This window comes from Natrix helvetica, assembly GCF_964273705.1.
Source record: "Natrix helvetica genome assembly, chromosome: 16".
Classification (NCBI taxonomy): Eukaryota; Metazoa; Chordata; class Lepidosauria; order Squamata; family Natricidae; genus Natrix; species Natrix helvetica.
The window spans coordinates 3,814,835-3,832,677 of record NC_138563.1 but is presented as its reverse complement, the minus strand read 5'-3'; the positions used below and the strand labels follow the sequence as shown (position 1 = coordinate 3,832,677).

General features: G+C 45.3%; 1 protein-coding gene across 1 annotated transcript; it reads left to right on the top strand.

The window, feature by feature from the left end:
• Window positions 1-2,904: 2,904 nt before the first annotated feature.
• BSCL2 (BSCL2 lipid droplet biogenesis associated, seipin) lies at window positions 2,905-17,515 on the top strand. Its single transcript, XM_081968086.1, has 11 exons — window positions 2,905-2,992; window positions 5,232-5,827; window positions 6,956-7,037; window positions 9,388-9,531; window positions 10,193-10,327; window positions 12,436-12,533; window positions 14,145-14,286; window positions 15,256-15,331; window positions 15,620-15,700; window positions 16,197-16,280; window positions 17,181-17,515. Exons 2-11 carry the CDS (start codon window positions 5,619-5,621, stop codon window positions 17,339-17,341), a joined length of 1,212 nt encoding a protein of 403 aa, XP_081824212.1. The 5' UTR covers window positions 2,905-2,992; window positions 5,232-5,618; the 3' UTR covers window positions 17,342-17,515.
• Window positions 17,516-17,843: the final 328 nt, after the last annotated feature.

Sequence of the window (17,843 nt, the reverse complement as noted above, 5' to 3'; positions counted from 1 at the left end):
CCATGCCTGACTGTCTTATTTACTCACTGCATCCATCATCCATCTTTTCCTCCTCCCTCTATCTCCCTTATCCTTCCTTCCTTCCTTGCTATCTTATTTACTCCATCCATCATCCATCTTTTCCTCCCTCCCTCTATCTCCCTTATCCTTCTTTCCTTCCTCCCTTCCTATCTATCTTATTTACTTAGTCCATCCATCCATCTATCTACCTACTCTGTCATATATGTCTGTCTGTCTGTCTATCTATCTATCTATCTATCTATCTATCTATCTATCTATCTATCTATCTATCTATCTATCTATCTATCACATCCCAATAATCCCTATGAAAAGATCCCTCATATAGCTGGGCCCCTTTCCCCCCTCCCCTGCGGAGTTTTCCTGTATTTACATAGAAATCATTTCTCTCCCACCTCCCTCCCCAACCCCCCAGAGACCGAAAGGACCCAAGTGGGGAAAACCCAAATCAAACCAATATGCACACATACCTTTGTAGAGATTTTCCTGCCGAAACTGAAGACGGAGCGAAATCCAACCGCTTAAGGCTGGAGGCTGAGATGATCTGGGGAGAGTCACCTGGGCTGGCTGGGAGGGAGGGAGTGGGGGGCACTGCAGCAGCCCTTGCAGAATCCTCTCCCAAGGTGGAACGACCAGAAGGGGGCTGTTTCCCACCCACCCCTGACTTCCTAAGGCATTTGGCGCACCTTGGCTAAGATGGAATTGAATCCCACGGATCGATAATAGCTTGAGGATTCCACAAAGCAATTAATGCTGGGACCAAACCATCTCTTTTAAAGGGGGGGGGAAGGAAGGGAGGGCTGATGGTACCCCCCGCCCAGGCAGCCATTGCTTGAAAGCCAGGACTGGAAAGTGTGGGAGGGGGCTGGCATAGCCGGGCTCTGTTACGGAATAGAGATTGATTTGAGGAGGGGGCACGAAAGGAAGAAGAAGCAGAGTCAAAAGAGAGTGGCTGTGTCCCTTTTGTCAACCCCCCACCCCCTTGTGCCAATATGAATGCTGGGGAGCTGCGGTATTGCCAGCAATTGCTTTCATTTACAAATCTGACATCAACAGCCTTAAAAAAAAAAAATCCCCCCTCCCAGTTCGTTGGGCATCAGGCTTCCAAAACGAGGCTCCTTTTGCTGCATCACCTTGGAAAGGAAGACTGGGTGGAGAGACTGATGGGCATAAATCAGGGTTAAACACAAAGCGGGGTATAATCATAGAGGGAAGGAAGGAAGGGGTAGAGAGAGAAGGAAGGAAGTGGGAGGGAAGGAGAAAAAAGGAATGAGAAGGAAGGGGGAAGGAGGAAGGAAAGGGGAGGGAAGGAGAAAAGGAAGGAAGGAACGGAAGGAGAAGGAAGTGGGAATGAAGGAGGGAAAAGGAAGGAAGGAAGGGGAAGAGAAGAAGAAAAGGAAGTGGGAAGGAGAGAAAAGGAAGGAAAAGAGGAAGAGGGAAGGAGGAAAAAAAGGTATTAACAATTGATACTAACTTAAATAGAGCTTCACAGACTATATATATATATATGTTGTTATGGCATTGGGCTGAATCTGGGCTGAATTATTTAATTCATTCATATAATTCTTGAAATAGGTCTATATATGTTCTTCTAGCCCATGAAATGTTTTTGAAGCACCCCAAACATCCTGTTAACTCAATGTCTTGGTTCACACCTTATTCTAAGATCTGGTTTATTTAACCATAGTTTGTTGACACAACATGCTTAGCCATAAGGGCACAGCCAATTGTGGCTTATTAATTTAATTGCAGGTAAAGAGATGGAAAATTTAACATAAAGCCTGTACCAGGTCAATACTTCGTAAACAGGTACCTAGAGAATTGAATTCCAAATGGCAATTTCACAATACCACATGTTCAATGTTCCTACCAATATTAGCAAATTTCAACACAGAGAGAAAATATTCCTTTCCTAGGTATCTTATGCCTAGCCCACAAATATGGGATTGTGCGAACGCAAGCCCCAACTCATAAGGAAGCCTAAAATATATTTAATTATGAAATGAAAGACCTCTGTTTCAGAAGAATAGAATAGAATAGATAGAATAGAATAGAATTAGAGGAATAGAATAGAATTAGAGGAATAGAATTTATTTTATTTATTTATTTATTTCTTAGATTTTTAGACCGCCCCTCTCCCAGAAAGGGACTCGGGGCGGTGTAGAATAGAATTAGAGGAATAGAATTAGAGGAATAGAATTAGAAGAATAGAATAAGAGCTTAGAAGAAGCTCTTTGAAGCTAGAAGAAGAAGACGAGGAGAGTAGAATAGAATAGAATAGAATTAGAAGAATAGAATAGAATTAGAAGAATAGAATAGAGTAGAATTAGAAGAATAGAATAAGAGCTTAGAAGAAGCTCTTAGAAGCTAGAAGAAGAAGAAGAAGAAGAAGAAGAAGAAGAAGAAGAAGAAGAAGAAGAAGAAGAAGAAGAAGAAGAAGAAGAAGAAGAAGAGGAGCAGGAAGACTGGGTGTCCTTGGTGCTGAGCTGGGGGGGGGGTTCTTGCAGACGTTTCATGGCCCAACTAGGTAACGTCATCAGTGCTACAAGAGAGGAGGAGGAGGAAGAAGAATAGGAAGAAGAAGAAAGCAAAGGAGCCTTTGTTTGAAATCTCTTTATTTTCCTGAGTGAGCATCGTTCCTTCCCTCCAGCATCTTATTTAGAGAAAAGGCACCGAAGCGGTCCTCCGCTTGGGCCCGTCTCCATGGAAACGGAAGGCAGGCAGGCGCCGCCGCATCCCTCCGACCACGTGACTAGAAGATGCTCTCGGCCGCAGCAGCAGCGTAGCAAAAAAAAAAAATACAAAAACCACAGGCCCCTCCTCTCCTCCTCCTCCTTCCCCCCTCCCTCCTCGGGGGCGGGGTCAAACCCGGAAGAGGCAGCACCAGACCCACATTTGGGAGAAGGGAGGGGAGACTTTAAAGGGAGAATCCAGAGGTGGAGCAGCAGCAGCAGCAGCGCTGGAACTAATTCAGGTGCTTTGAAATTTTATTTTTTCTCCTAATAATGCAGACTGACAACGCACCCCACCCCTGGCTTCCTTTCCCTAACTCCCCCCCCCAACCCCTCCAATTGCGAGCTAAGCGATGGGACTTTTCAAAGCCTCCCCTCCCCTTTTTCCCTTCTGCATTTCCCCCCCCCCCACTATTTTCCTCCCCATTCTTGGAGGCAGCATCTCTGTTCCTTTTTTTGCAATCCTGGTTGCCTCTATTAAACTGAGATGGGATAGTGATTTGTGGTTTGGAAGAAGCTTCCCTCCTTCCAAAGAAACTAAACCAAGATATTTTTTTTGAGGGGGAGGGCTGTATGTACTTTGTCTCCCTGTCTCTAATTAAAAACCAGGATCCCTCACTTTATAATAAGAGGCCATGTCCAATTTTATTTTATTTATTTATTCCGTCAAGCATGTATTAGATAACGTATATTAAGTATAAACACGATGTTGGATACATGAAATGTATAGGAATAAAAAGAAACAATTCCCCTGTAATTTTTCTTTTCTCCCTTGGGTGCAAAACTAGGACGCCTTTGCATTTGAATTTGTATATTGTTGTACTAGCTTTGTACGGATGCCTTTTGTCAGTTTAAAAGAAATATTAATTAAGAATGCTTAGAATTTAACTAGAAGCTGCATCGGACATAACTGGGAAAAAGGGGGCTGTAATTCTAAAATTTTAAAGACTGGAAGTCTTTAAGAAGATGTTGGATAGCCATTTGTCTGAAACGGTATAGGGTTTCCTGCCTAGGCAGGGGGTTGGACTAGAAGACCTCCAAGGTCCCTTCCAACTCTGCTATTGTATTGTATAGTTTGATTTGCCAGAGCATGGTAGCAAATGTAAACAGTATAAGTAAATTTAAAAGTGTGGTTTTTGAGAATTGTGAGAGATTCTGGTTTACAGTTGTCGAACAAAGACAGGCAGAGAACATTCCTGTAAATATTCTGTTATGTGTTTAGTAACTTAAAAAGAGCCTGTGTATCTCTGAATCAGTTGGCATTGCTGTGTTTTCAATTGGGATTTAACTTTAAGCTCACCATTGTGTTATTTATTTATTAAATGTTTATGGCGTCCATCTACCCTAAAGATTATTAAACCAAGTAAAAATAAAATTGAACATTGCAAAATTAAGATTATACAGATTGAAATATTGTTCAAAACTGTCCTAAAACTGCAAGTAAGACTCCAACTAAAACCACTACTACTAGGGAGTGTAACTTTGGAGCAGTAACTGATTTTAAGCTCTTTTCTTGTCCCAAGTTTTGCCTTCTTGCTTGAGGAAAGAAAAAAAAATGAAAATACATTTACTTTGGTTGAACATTAGTACAGCTTTGCTCCTCAGAATTCTGAATTGGGAGCTTTGCACTGTAATAATTTAACTAACTATATTTATAAGGTTTTATCTTCCCTCTTTTACAGAAAGCATTTTGTTTTTTAAATGGTTCGAATTAAGTGTTGGCTGTATTGAGAAGTAGGGACCAAATGTATCACAGTCCTTGAGAAACCATGTTTTTATTTATTATGTGTTTGCTTAGAAAATGTACAATTTCTGCCTCTAGAGTTGAGATGGGCGGCACCTACATTTAATAAATAAAATAAAAACATAATAAATAAAATGTATTAATTTGTATTATTTTTATTAAAATGTATTAACTTCCAACACTGGAAGTTTTTAAGAAGATGTTGGAGAGCCATTTGTCCTGAAACGGTATAGGGTTTCCTGCCTAGGCAGGGGGTTGGACTAGAAGACCTCCAAGGTCCCTTCCAACTCTGCTATTGTGTAAAATAAAAAACATACATTGAATAAATTAAATAAAAACACTCACAGTGACTCTGGGCAGCTTACAAAAATAAAACCCCAAGAAACCTTTCGACAAACTGGGATTGTTTTAACATTCAACAGTCAGCGAACCGAGAACGTTGCTTCTGACATGATTCTTGGCCAGCTCCATCTGGGTTACCCAGACAGAATTGGCAAAGGAAGGGGGTCAGAGGCTCACATTTTTTGCAAGGGGGAGGTTATAATTGCTCCATCCCATGATAGCACCCCCCCCCCCTTTGCTGTTGAACCTCCTTCTCCTAGAAGTCTTAAGGCTCTTTGCTCACAGACTTGCAGGGAAAAGTTAAACCCGACAAAAGAGAATATGTGCCAAGAGTTTGCAAAATCCGACGTCTGCCATAACCCTGGATCTATTTTGTCTTTTTTTTTCCATTTTAGGAACTGTGCCCTGCGGAGCGGCGTCTAAAGAACAGCCTAATTTCTTAAGAGGAGGCGACTTATTGCCCCCCCCACCTTCCCTCCCCATCCAGCATGTTCTGACCCTGTTTTTCTCATGAAGCTAAAACCGCTTTCCGAAAACCGCGATGCACCAGCGTACCGTCTTCCCTCCGGTCCTTTTCGCCTGCGTCAAAAGCTTTTGACTTCTAGATTAAAAGTCGCGGCGAAGCTTTAATTGCTTTTTTTAAAATCGCCTCTCCATTTGCGTAAGGAACTCCCGTCACCTCGCTCGGCTTTTCCCGCGGTGACAAATCACGGATGCTCCCGCTGCGGGGTTGATCTAAACGTATCGACTTACTCTCCTTGGATCCTGCAGCAACTGCCATCATGTCGGCCAGTCCCGGACCGTTCTTGGTGTGGGTCCAAGAAGTCGCCTCCTTGCTGATGTTACGAGTACGTCGTACGGTCCTGCAGACGGCCATTTTGTTTTGCGTGCTGCTGCTACTGCTCTGGGTCTCAATTTTCCTCTACGGCAGCTTCTATTACTCCTACATGCCGACGGTCAGCTATGTCAGCCCCGTCCACTACCAGTTCAGGTTAGTTTGATGATGGATGGGGGTTTGTAGCAGACTGGGTTAGTAGGAGATGATAGCAAGAGCACTTTTAGACTTATATGCCGCTTCGCAGTGCTTTTACAGCCCTTCTCTAAGCGGTTTACAGAGTCAGCCTCTTGCTCCACAACAACCTGGGTCCTCATTTGCCCCACCTCGGAAGGACCGAAGGCTGAGTCAACTTTGAGCTGGTCAGGATCGAAGTGTGCAGAATTAGCCTGTGGTACTAATCACTGGGAGGGAGGGAGGGAGGGAAGGAAGGGAGGGCAACAGCACTAGCCCTTAGAGTTTACCTTTCCTGTAAATAATCCCCACATACTCACCTCCTCCTCCTCATTTGTCCATATTAATTTGGGTACCTTTCCTGTAAAGGAATCCTCACAGACTCACTGCTTCCTTCTCATTTGTCCAAACTTATTTGGGTACCTTTCCTTCAGAGTGCTATTATAGCCCCCTCTAAGGTTTACAGAGTCAGCCTCTTGCTCCACAACAACCTGGGTCCTCATTTGACCCACCTTGGAAGGACGGAACGGAAGGCTGAGTCAGCCTTGAGCTGGTCAGGATCGAACTGTCGGCAGTGTGCAGAATTAGCCTGTGGTACTAATCACAGGGAGGGAGGGAGGGAGGAAGGAAGGAAGGAAGGAAAAGAAGGAAGGAAGGAAGGAAAGAAGGAAGGAAGGAAGGAAAAGAAGGAAGGAAGGAGGGAAAGGAAGGAAGGAAGGAAGGAAGGAAGGAAGGAAGGAAGGAAGGAAGGAAGGGCAACAGGACTAGCCCTTAGAGTTATATACCGCTTCAGAGTGCTATTATAGCCCTCTCAAAGCGGTTTACAGAATCAGCCTCTTGCCCCCCAAAGGTTGATCCCGTGACTGCAGGGGGGTGGGGGGACACAGTCATAAGAGCGAGGAACCGTTGTCGGTTGCTTTTTTTCAGTTCCATTGTCCTTTTGAACAGCCGCTAAATGCATGGTTGTAAGTTGAGGACGACCTGTCATTCTTTGCCCCCCCCAAAATTGCATGTCCTTCAAAAAAAAAAAAAAAAAGCTTTGTAAACTTGAGATCTGCTAAAGTGTCGTCTGAATCTGATTCGGGACAACTCTTTGTGGTGTTTTTTCAGGACAGACTGCGGCCAGGCTGGATCTGAACTCTGCTCCTTTCCTGTGGCCAACATTTCATTCATCAAGGACAGCCGAGACCAGGTGAGCGATTTTCAAAGACCAGTTGATGACCGCTGGGTTTTGAAATGAAATGGAATAAGGTTGCAGGAAACCAAAGTTGTACACTATTTTTCTTTTCTTCTACAGCTTTTGATAATTCTTTCCTCCTTCCTTCCTTCCCTCCTTCTATCCCTCCCTCCTTCCCTCACGTTGATCTCCTTCCTTCCTCTCTTCTTCCCTCCCTCCTTCCTTCCTTTCCTCCTTCCTTTCACTCACTTACATACTTTTAAATCCTTCCTTCCTCTCTTCTTCCCTCCCTCCCTCCTTCCTTCCTTTCCTCCTTCCTTTCACTCACTCACATACCTTTAAATCCTTCCTTCCCTCCTTCCTTTCTTTCCTCTCTCTCTGTCTTTCCCCCTTTCCTTCCTTCCTTTGTTCGTCTTTCGTTCCCCTCATTTCTTCCTCCCTCTCCTTTGTCACTGACCTCTTTCATTCCCCCCTCTTTTTCTCCCTTCTTCCTTCCTTCCCTCCTTTTCTTTTTCCTCCCTCCCTTCCTCCCTTCCTCTTTAGTTCCCTTCTTTTGTTTGTTTGTTTGTTTATTGGATTTATATGCCGCCCTTCTCCCAAAGGAGTGAGGGCAGCATACAACATTTAAAAAAAGACGTATTACACATATTCCCTTCCTTTCTTCTTTCCCTTGCTTCTTCTCATTTATTCCTTTCCTATTTCCTTTCCTTTCTCCCTTTCTTTTCCCCCTTCCCTCCCTCCTTCTTTCCTCCCCTTTCCTCCCTCCCTCCCCTCCCTCCCTCTCCTTCCTTTCCTTCCCTCCCCTCCCACTCTTCCTCCGACTTTGAAGGCAGGCAAAATTAGGCTGTAAATAATTAGCTTTAATCGCCGCAGGCAATGAAAGGCAGGACATGGGGTAGATGTCTTTAGGCATATACGTGCAAAGCACGGGGCCAGAGCAGGAAAATCGGCGCCATTTCAGCCCAGAAACTCCGTCAAAGCTGCAGAGATGCTTTGAGGTTTGCTTGTTTTTTTTGAGCCTCTAGTATTGCGTCAGAAACCCAGGTGAAATTCAAATCGGGCCTGAAATTCTCGGCTGGTGGTTTTATCTCGGCTGCTGCGCCCGTTGGGTGCAGCCTGGCAATTAAGACGGCGGGGTTGATCGCCCCTTGCAACACCTGTTGAACTGACCCGCCCACATCGGTGTTGCTAAACACACACGGTCGTTAAGCGAACCCGGCTCGACTGCGCTTGTCAGAAGCTGGCTGGGGAAGGTCGCAGAAGTCGAACTCGTGACTCTGGGATGCTACAACTCATAACAGCAATAGCGATACAACGGTCATAAATATGAACCATCTTAATTTTAATCACGTTGGAGGGGGGGGGGGGGATGCTGGAAAGGTCCTAACTGCGAAAAACGATCTTAAGTCACTTTTTTTCAGGCTTCCCAAGATTGCTAAACGAATAGTTATAAGCCCCTGCAGTCTGCAGAACGGTTGCAGGAATTGGGTAGGTCTAGTTTAAGAGAAAGAAAGACCAGGGGAGACATGATAGCAGTCTTCCAATATCTCAGGGGTTTCCACAAAGAAGAGGGAGTCAAACTATTCTCCAAGGCACCTGAGGGTAGAACAAGAAGCAATGGGTGGAAACTAATCAAGATGAGAAGCAACTTAGAAATAGGGAGAAATTTCCTGACAGTTAGAACAATTAATCGGTGGAACTACTTGCCTCCAGAAGTTGTGAATGCTCCAACACTGGAGGTTTTTAAGAAGAAATTGGATAACCATTTGTCTGAAGTGGTGTAGGGTTTCCTGCCTTGTCAGGGGGTTGGTCTAGAAGACCTCCAAGGTCCCTTCCAACTCTTGTTATTCTTATTCTAATCTATTCCATTCCATTCCATTCTATTCTATTCTTCTATTTATCCTATTCTATTTCTGTTCTGTTCTGTTCTATTCATATTCTATTCCATTCTATTCATATTCATATTCTATTCTATTTCTATTCTATTTCTATTCTATTTCTATTTCTATTTCTATTTCTATTTCTATTTCTATTCATATTCATATTCAATTCTATATCTATTCTATTCATATTCTATTTTATTTCTATTCTATTTCTATTCATATTCAATTCTATATCTATTCTATTCTATTCATATTCTATTCTATTTCTATTCATATTCAATTCTATTCAATTCTATTTCTATTCTGTTTCTATTCTATTTCTATTTTATTTCTATTCTATTTCTATTCATATTCAATTCTATTCTATTTCTATTCTTCAAGGGAAGCCCCCCGGAGGGCACATTGCAGTAGCCTAACCGGGAGATAACTACTAGGGCGTCAGTGACCCACACAAATGAAGATTATTCTCTTCTTTCCAACAGGTTCTCATGTACGGCCAACCTTACCGAATGTCGCTGGAGTTGGAGTTACCCGAATCGCCAGTCAACCAGAATCTGGGCATGTTCATGGTAGCCATTTCTTGTTACACGAAAGGTGGCCGCGTGATTTCTTCTTCCGCTCGGGCTGTAAGTCTGGAATGTTGTAAGGATATCGAGAGATTCTCAGGGTGGATTAGATTGTTATTATTATTATTATTTTGACGGACAGGATCTGGCTTTTTTGATCTTGCCAACGGGTGGGGCGTTTCAATTAATCATCCCTTTATTAATTTCCCACGGGGGAGTGATGGCTGAACCTCTTTGAAGTATCCCAAAGGGGAAAAGTTTAGAACAAAAGTTCTGCCAAAGATTTGCGGAGGAAACCGATCCTGGGGAAAAAAATTTGGACCCCCCCCCCCCATCCCCTTCACGATCTCCGCAGGAGGCAGCCGCCTTATTCTACCATCTGGATTTGTTTAATTTCGTATTATTTATCGTATCCCGTATTTGTTATCTGGAGAAGGGGTGGTTTTCTCTCAGACGTTACATGACCCAACTAAGTAACGTCATCCGGGCTAAAAGGGTTTGCGGAGAGGTGGAGAGAGGGAGGAGGAGGAGGGGAAATAACTGTGGGATCCTAAGTGCTCTCTGATTTCTTCCAGACGTTTCTTGACCCAACTAGGTAACGTCATCCGTGCTAGATACAAATAAACTCTTCTATTTGAATCGGGGGGGGGGGGGGGAAATCGCAGTATCTGTAATTCTTGGATTCTTGACTTCTGATTGGTGAATTTCCTTCCTTTTTTAGGCCATGTTGCACTATCGTTCGGGATTGTTACAGATGATCGACACGATCGCTTTCTCCGGCCTCTTCCTAACTGGGTTTACAGAACAGAAACAAACGGTGGACGTTGAGCTGTATTCCGATTACAAAGAAGATTCGGTAAGATCCTCTTTTCTCCCCTCCTAAAAAGCTTTGAAGACAGATCCTTCGAGATTCCCCTCTTTCTAATGCCGATATTAAGAAACAGACTATGGTTAGTCCTCGCGTTTACGACCGCAAAGGGGCCCGGAATTTCCATGGGTAACTAACCAAGGCCATTGCTAAGGGAGCCCCGCCTGATTATATGACCTTTTTTTTGGGGGGGGGGGGTTATAAGCAAATCACTAAAGTCATTAAATGAATCATGCGGTCATTAAGCGAATTTGGCTGTCGGAAGCTGCCTGGGAAGCTCGCAAACAGCAATCCGAGGCTGCAACCATTGCCCAAATTTCAATCCCGTGATCGCGGAGATGCTGCAACGGTCGTAAGTGCGAGGACTGGTTCTAAGTCCCCTTTTCCCGCGTTGGTGTAACTTCGCTAACAAACGGTTGTAAGTCGAGGACTTACCTGTATCTTTTAACGATCTTGTAAGCCACCTTCATTGTTTATTCTACAGGCAGTCCTCGACTTACAACCGTTTGTTTAGCGACTGAAGTTACAACCACACTCAGAAAAGGGACTTATAACCGTTTTTCACACTTGCAACCATTACAGCAACTTCCACAGTCATGTGCTTGGCAACTGGTTCATAGTTATGACGGCCTCGGCATCCCCAGGGTCACGCAATCCCCTTTTACGACCTTCGGACCAGCACAGCCAACAGGGGAAGCCAGTTTCGCTTAACGACCGTGTTAACTAACCGAACGACGGCAGCGATTCCCTTAACCACGGCAGCACGCAAGGTCGTAAAACGGGACAAAAGCCACTTCACCAATGTCTCAACTTAGCAACATAAATGCGGGGCTCCTTTGTGGTTGTACGTTGAGGACTAGCTGCCTTATCAAAGAAGGCTCTGTTTTATTTTATTCGCTCTACACTCCTGTAGGGTAAAAATAACCAGCTGAGCGAGAGATTTGATCTCGGGTCTTCTCCGGGAGATTAAGTCAATTTGTTGATTTAGAGCTGTCCCGGCATGTTGGATTTTTGATTTGCCAATCTGGCCAGTGGGAGTTGAAATCCGGCACTTCTGGAAAGTGTGTGTGTGTGTCATGTCTGGATTAGTTGTGTTGCAATGCTGTGACGCAGCGTTTCTTAACCTCAGCAACCTTGGGACACATGGACTTCAACTCCCAGAATTCTCTAGTCCGCCCCTCTTAAAGCATGTTGGCTGGGGGATTCTGGGAGTTGAAGTCCACCTGTCTTAAAGCACACTAGCTGGGGGATGCTGGGAGTTGAAGTCCATCCCTCTTAAAGCATGCGGACTAGGGAGTTATGGGAGTTGAAGTCCACCCGTCTTAAAGCACACTAGCTGGGAGTTGAAGTCCATCCCTCTTAAAGCATGTGGACTAGGGAATTCTGGGAGTTGAAGTCCATCCCTCTTAAAGCATGTGGACTAGGGAATTCTGGGAGTTGAAGTCCACCCGTCTTAAAGCATGCGGACTAGGGAATTCTGGGAGCTGAAGTCCACCCGTCTTAAAGCACACTAGCTGGGGGATTCTGGGAGTTGAAGTCCATCCCTCTTAAAGCACGCGGACTAGGGAATTCTGGGAGTTGAAGTCTACACAGCTTAAAGTTGTTAATATTCAGAAACAGTGCTGTGGTTTTCATTTTTATTTTTTTTACGGATTTTCCCAAATGCCTGATCCTTGAATTTCCACTAGAGGGGACTAAGATCCCACTGAATCCTGGTCCATCTCAGACAATAAGAGTTCAAAAGTTTCCGTAACAAATCTCCCCCTGTTCATAGTTTGGTCTAGGGATGGTGGCAAGCCTCTTTAAAATTGGTTTTTCTTTCGCATGCTTCTTTCCAATCCTTTCTTGGTTTTAAAAGTTTTAATATTGTATTATTTTGTCAGGTAGGCCGCAAAACTCACTTAAAACAACAGAGATTTTGGGCTCAATTGCGGTCGTAAGTCAAGGACTGCCTGCAGGGTGTTTGAGCATGGAAATTTTTCTCCTAATTCACAGGCCCTGCAATTGCTAAATAATCTGAGACAGAAACGTAACAAGCAGGAAAAAAAAAACAGCCTTGTTTTTGTGTTTAATTTAATTTTTCTCTTTCCTTTTAGTATATTCCCACCATCGGGGCAGTGATTGAAATCCAAACGACTAGAATCCAGATTTATGGGGCGCAGCTGAGAATTCACGCACATTTCACTGGTTTGCGGTAAGAGGGAGGGAGAGACAGAGGAGAGAGAGACAGAGAAGACAGAGACAGAGAGGAGAAAGAGAGACAGAGAGAGAGGAGAGAGAGAGAGGAAGAGAAGAGAGAGAGAGAGAGAGAGAGAGAGACAGGGAGAGAGACAGAGAAGATAGAGACAGAGAGGAGAAAGAGAGAGAGAGATAGGAGACAGAGGGAGAGGAGAGACAAAGAGAGAGACAGGAGGGAGAGAGAGAGAGAGAGAGGGAGAGAGAGACAGAGAAGACACAGATAGACAGAGAGGAGAAAGCGAGAGAGAGAGACAGGAGAGAGAGAGACAGAGAGAGAGAGAGAGAGAGAGAGAGAAAGAAAGAGAGAGAGAAAGAAGAAATAGAGAGGAGAGAGTGAGAGTGAGTGAATGAGTCTCAGTTGAATGGCTGGGATGAAAGAAAATTCTTATTTATTTTTTTCCCTACACAAAGCAATAAAACGTGGGGAAGATTTTCCAGTTTGAACTGGAAACGGAGGAGAACCTTAGGATGGCCAGGCAAATCCAAACGAACTTAAAGATTAAAAAAAAAAAAACTTTCTAGAGTCACAAACACGGCTGTTGCAATAACTGTGAATTGCTCAAATCTCATCTGTTGAGTCAGCTCAAATATCCACCCTACAAATTTCTAGATTTTTGGACCGATTCTTGCCTGCTAAGATTTGAAAGAGGCTTGAAGAGCTGGTTCTTCTCTTGAGTTTTTTTCGGGGGTGGGATGGAGGAGCGTGGATGAATTATTTATATAGATAGGCCTCGACTTACGACCATGTTTCTGAAGTTACGGATAACGCAGAGAGAAGGCAAGTTCTGGGAGAGAACCTTACAGCATTTGACAAAAGTTGTTCTGATCTAGGCTTTCCCCCGAAAAGTACGAAGCAGATTCCTGGTCCTGACAAAAAACCCTTTTATTAAATGATTGTGAATTCCTCTCCTTCACACTTAGCCAAGGCCTGGCAAACAGTCTTTCAAAGGTGGATTTATGACCACAGACCTTATCTATCTTGGAAAGCTGCCATGTAAATATTGTCCAAATGCAAGGAAAGACTTGGGCACAGAGTCTCTGAGATTCAGGGACAGATCTTCACACTCCTGAAACGAATCTTAACAACCGAACAAACAAATTGTTTCCTGCAAAAGCCCCCTCCCCTTTCGCTCCTCTTTTATGTCCTATGGGAGGGCCCATTCACAGTCCACCTGTGGCTTTACTCCCCAAGTCGACCCTGATTTCTTAGATGTTCTTTTCTTCTGGCAACTCTGCGCATGCGCACACTGGGAACAGGCTCCAGCTGTTCTTCTGCCCCACAGATCTCCGACTCCAAAGGCAGCTGAGAACTGTCAGACGGCTCTGGCCCCCTCTCTGCCTCCGACACAGAGCCCTCATCCGAGCCTCCCCCAGACTCCAGGACTGGCCCATGCTCCTCCCCAACCTCCTCACTGTCCGAATCTACTACCAGATCCATTGCCCACTAGCGGGCAACAACAGAAAGTAAAATCCGACAACTAAGTTCTGAATTGAAGGATCGAAATACCGAGACACATGAGGGTGAACTCCTTAAGCCGTTGTTTTTTTCTCGTCTTTGGCCCCACAGGTATCTCCTCTACAACTTCCCGGTGACTTCGGCCATTTTGGGTGTAGTCAGCAACTTCATGTTCCTTAGCGTCATCGTCCTTTTCAGCTACCTGCAGTGGATCTGGGGCAGTTTGTGGCCTAAAGAGACTCTCTCTGTACAGGTGTGTGTTTTGGGATGAGGGTTGCTTTGGCCTGCTGCGGTGCGGACACACACACACACACACACACAGAGGCACCGAAACAACTTTTCAGCTGTGAGCGAGCGTGCCCATTTGCTCCTCCCAGTTCGATGCTCTTTGTGCGATAAAGAATCATATATTTGCCATGAGATAGGCAGCAAATAAAGGATCTTAAAACGTAAAAGTGTACGAAGAACAGTTGCAGGAATTGGGTATTGTTCTGACCGAGGATTCCTAAGAGCAGGAAGCCAACTCCTTGTCACAACAAAAAACCCTTTTCTTAATTGACTGTGAATTCTGCTCATTCACATCCAGCAAAGTCTTTTGAGGGAGGATTTACAGTCACAGACCTTATCTGGCTTGGAGAGCTGCCAGGCCGATATCTACAGAACTTGGCCAGGAGTCTCAGAAAGTCATGAACCAATTAAGCGAACGAATGGTCTCCTGCAAACTCCACTCCCCTGTAGCTCCTCTTTTATTTCCCCTGGGAGGGGCCATTCATCGCCCACCTGTGGCCTTCCTCCCAAGTCAACCCCTGTTCTTTAGCTGTTCTCTTCATCTGGCCACTCTGCGCACGCGCTCACTGGGAACAGGCTCCAGCTGTTCTTCTGCCCCACTGATGTCTGACTCCAAAGGCAGCTGATAACTGGCATACGGCTCTGGCCCCCTCTCTGCCTCTGACACAGAGCCATCCTCAGAGCCTTCCCCAGACTCCAGGACTGGCCCAGGTTCCTCCCCAACCCTCCTCACTGTCCAAATCTGCTGCCAGCTCCGCTGGCGGGCCACAACAGGTCAATTGCCTCCTTTAGCGCCTTATGTCAAGGTCTACCTGAACTAGGCATCAAAAAAACCTTCACAAACTCAACAAATAGACAACTATCATTGCTGGACTGAGTCCCAATGAAATAATTAGTCGCTTTCTGTTTTGTTTTGTTTTTCATTTCCGAACAGATCCCAGGCCGGGAGAAATCTGGACCCATGCAAACCTTGGATGATTCACGTCGACAGGTTGTGTTTCCTAAAGAAGGTGAGAGTCGGTTGTGATCGGGCTCACAACTCTTTGTTCAATCACGAAGGAACGGAGAGGCAAAAACGGTCCGTGTTCAGGACACCGTGATTGTCGTAAAAGACACAATTGCCAGGTGACCGAATCACAATTGTGCCGTGTGGATCATAAGCAAAACGACAGCTCTTAATTCGCCTTTTTTTTTTTTTGCAGTGCCATTTGTAACGTTGAACAGTCATTAAGTGAGTGGTCGTAAGTCGAGGACCACCTGTAATCAGCTTTCTCCCTCCCCTCCTTTTTTTCCCCCAGGAGGTGATGTAGAAGAAGAGATTTCTCTGCCGCAGCCAGAAGACGTTGGAGTTGCCGAAGGAGAGAAATTATCCAAAGCAGGTGTGTTGATTTTAAATGCTCTTTTCTTTTTCGGACAAGACTCAAAATTCATCTCAAGTAACGATAAGTTTGTTTGCCAGGATCAGTGCGAACATGAGTGGTGGGGTGGCCTAGAGGTGAAGCCCTCCGCCTCATCATCAGGAGGCTGTGAGTTCGATCCTAGGTAGCGGCCGTAATATTTCTCTCTCTGGCCACAATGAGAATGTATCTGCTGAACAAAACTCCGCTCTGGCAACAAGAAAGGCATCTGGCCAGTAAATGCTCAGCTCCATTCAATTGCCTAGACTACCCCGCAAAGTATTATGGGTTCATTAAAAGGAGATGATGATCAGCGGTTTAAGGGTGAAAAAACGGTCCCAAATCACATTTTTCAGTGCCGTTGTAACTTTGAACGGTCACTAAATGAACTGTTGTAAGTCGAGGACTTACCTGTACGGGATAGTACACTTAGAATTGTTTTCGTTTTCTCAATTTTACTCCCCTCGATCTTCTGCAGAGTCTCCGAAGGAGGTGAAGAAAAGCAGTCTTGAAAAATCCGATTTTGGAACGGAATCCAGCATGACCGCCAGCTCAAACGAAGGTGATTTGATATTATTTTGCAATGCCTTACGCTTCCTTTTTTCTACGGGAAGTCCTCGAATTACAACCAGTTCGTTTAAGCGACCATTCACAGTCACGATGTGAAAAAAAGTGAGTTACAACTGGCCGCCTCTTTGGCGACCAGCTTTAATCGGAGTCCGGCTTGATTTTACAAGCTTTTTCGGCACGGCGGTTAAGCAAATCGCTGCAGTCATTAAGCGAACCGTGCGGTCGCTAAGAGAATCTTGCTTCCTCCCGTTGAGTCCGCTTGTCGGAAGCCAGCTGGGAAGGTCGCGGACGACATGATTTGTATAATTCCAGACTCCCTGCTCCTGGGATTATACAATTATCATAGTAGATAGATACCAGTTGCTATGTGGTGTGGTGGCCTGGAGGTGGAGCTCTCGCCTCACAATCAGGATATTTCTCTCTCTGGGCACAATGAGAATATTATCTGCTGAACAAAACTCCGCACTGGTGTCACGAAGGGCATCCGGCCAGTAAAACACTCTGTTAACTCCATTTAGTTGCCCAACTCCACCCCGCAAGTGATTATTATGGGGTTATTAAAAGAAGATGCCGGTTGCCACGCATGCGAATTTTGATCAGGTGTCCGTGGGATATGAGGGCCGGTCGCAAGTCCTTTTTTTCAGCGCTGTTGTAATAACTTTGAGCAGTCGCTAAGTGAATTCGAGGATTGTCTGTATCTTTCAAAGTCTTCTCCACCCCAAAAGTACCGATCCTTTGAGATTCTTTCGTACCCCAAAAACCAGCTTTATAACCATTACGGTTATAACGGTTACACAATTTGGGGTGCCCGCATCAACGCCGATCGTGCCACTCCCCCCACTGTCCTTCAGATCCTAATTTTGGGGGGCGGGGGTGTTCCTCTTTTTGACAGAGGCAGAATACGACGTTCCGGACGAGACCCCCCTGCTTACCGAGGTCAATCTTCCTGCTCCTTCCTCCGAGGGGAACAGCTCGGATCTGTTGCCCCCCTTGTCCCAGACTCTCACGCACAGCTCGGAAATCCGCCAGAGAAGCAGCTGTTCCAGTTCCTGATCGGGCACGGGTTCGAGTCCTGCCGGGAAGCTGCCACGCTACACTCCCGGGTAGCTCACCCGCAGGCCTCGCTCTCCCGAGGGCTTGTATTTTACTCCTTGCTTATGTTTACATTCCAATCCCTTCTCCTCACACATGGAACACTCTAAGTTAAATAAAAAGTTGGAACGGCGAGCCGCTCACCGACGTTCTCGTGATCAAACACCTCCCCCCCCCTGCTGCCGCCGCCGCCCCACTTCTCCGAAGAATGGGAATGGAAAGAACTTGGGTTTGAGGTGTTCAGGAGTCTTCCACTTACGACAGTACTCCTCGAGTTACGTCGGACCTACCTGGGGACTACTCACGACCCAGATTTGAAGTTCTGATGGTCCCCCCCATCCAGTGGCAGGACTGCTGTGTTTGACAACTGGACTGTATGTGCAGGCATACTTAATACTCCTTCCTCCTATTTTCCGCACACAACTACCCTGTGAGGTGGGTTGGGCTGAGAGAGAAGGACTGG

Excerpts from the sequence above, each read along its gene's own strand:
- BSCL2 (XM_081968086.1), top strand. The coding sequence starts at position 5,619 with ATGTCGGCCAGTCCCGGACCGTTCTTGGTGTGGGTCCAAGAAGTCGCC. Across the intron at positions 5,828-6,955 it reads CCCGTCCACTACCAGTTCAG|GACAGACTGCGGCCAGGCTG; the intron begins GTTAGTTTGATG and ends GTGTTTTTTCAG. Across the intron at positions 7,038-9,387 it reads TCAAGGACAGCCGAGACCAG|GTTCTCATGTACGGCCAACC; the intron begins GTGAGCGATTTT and ends TCTTTCCAACAG.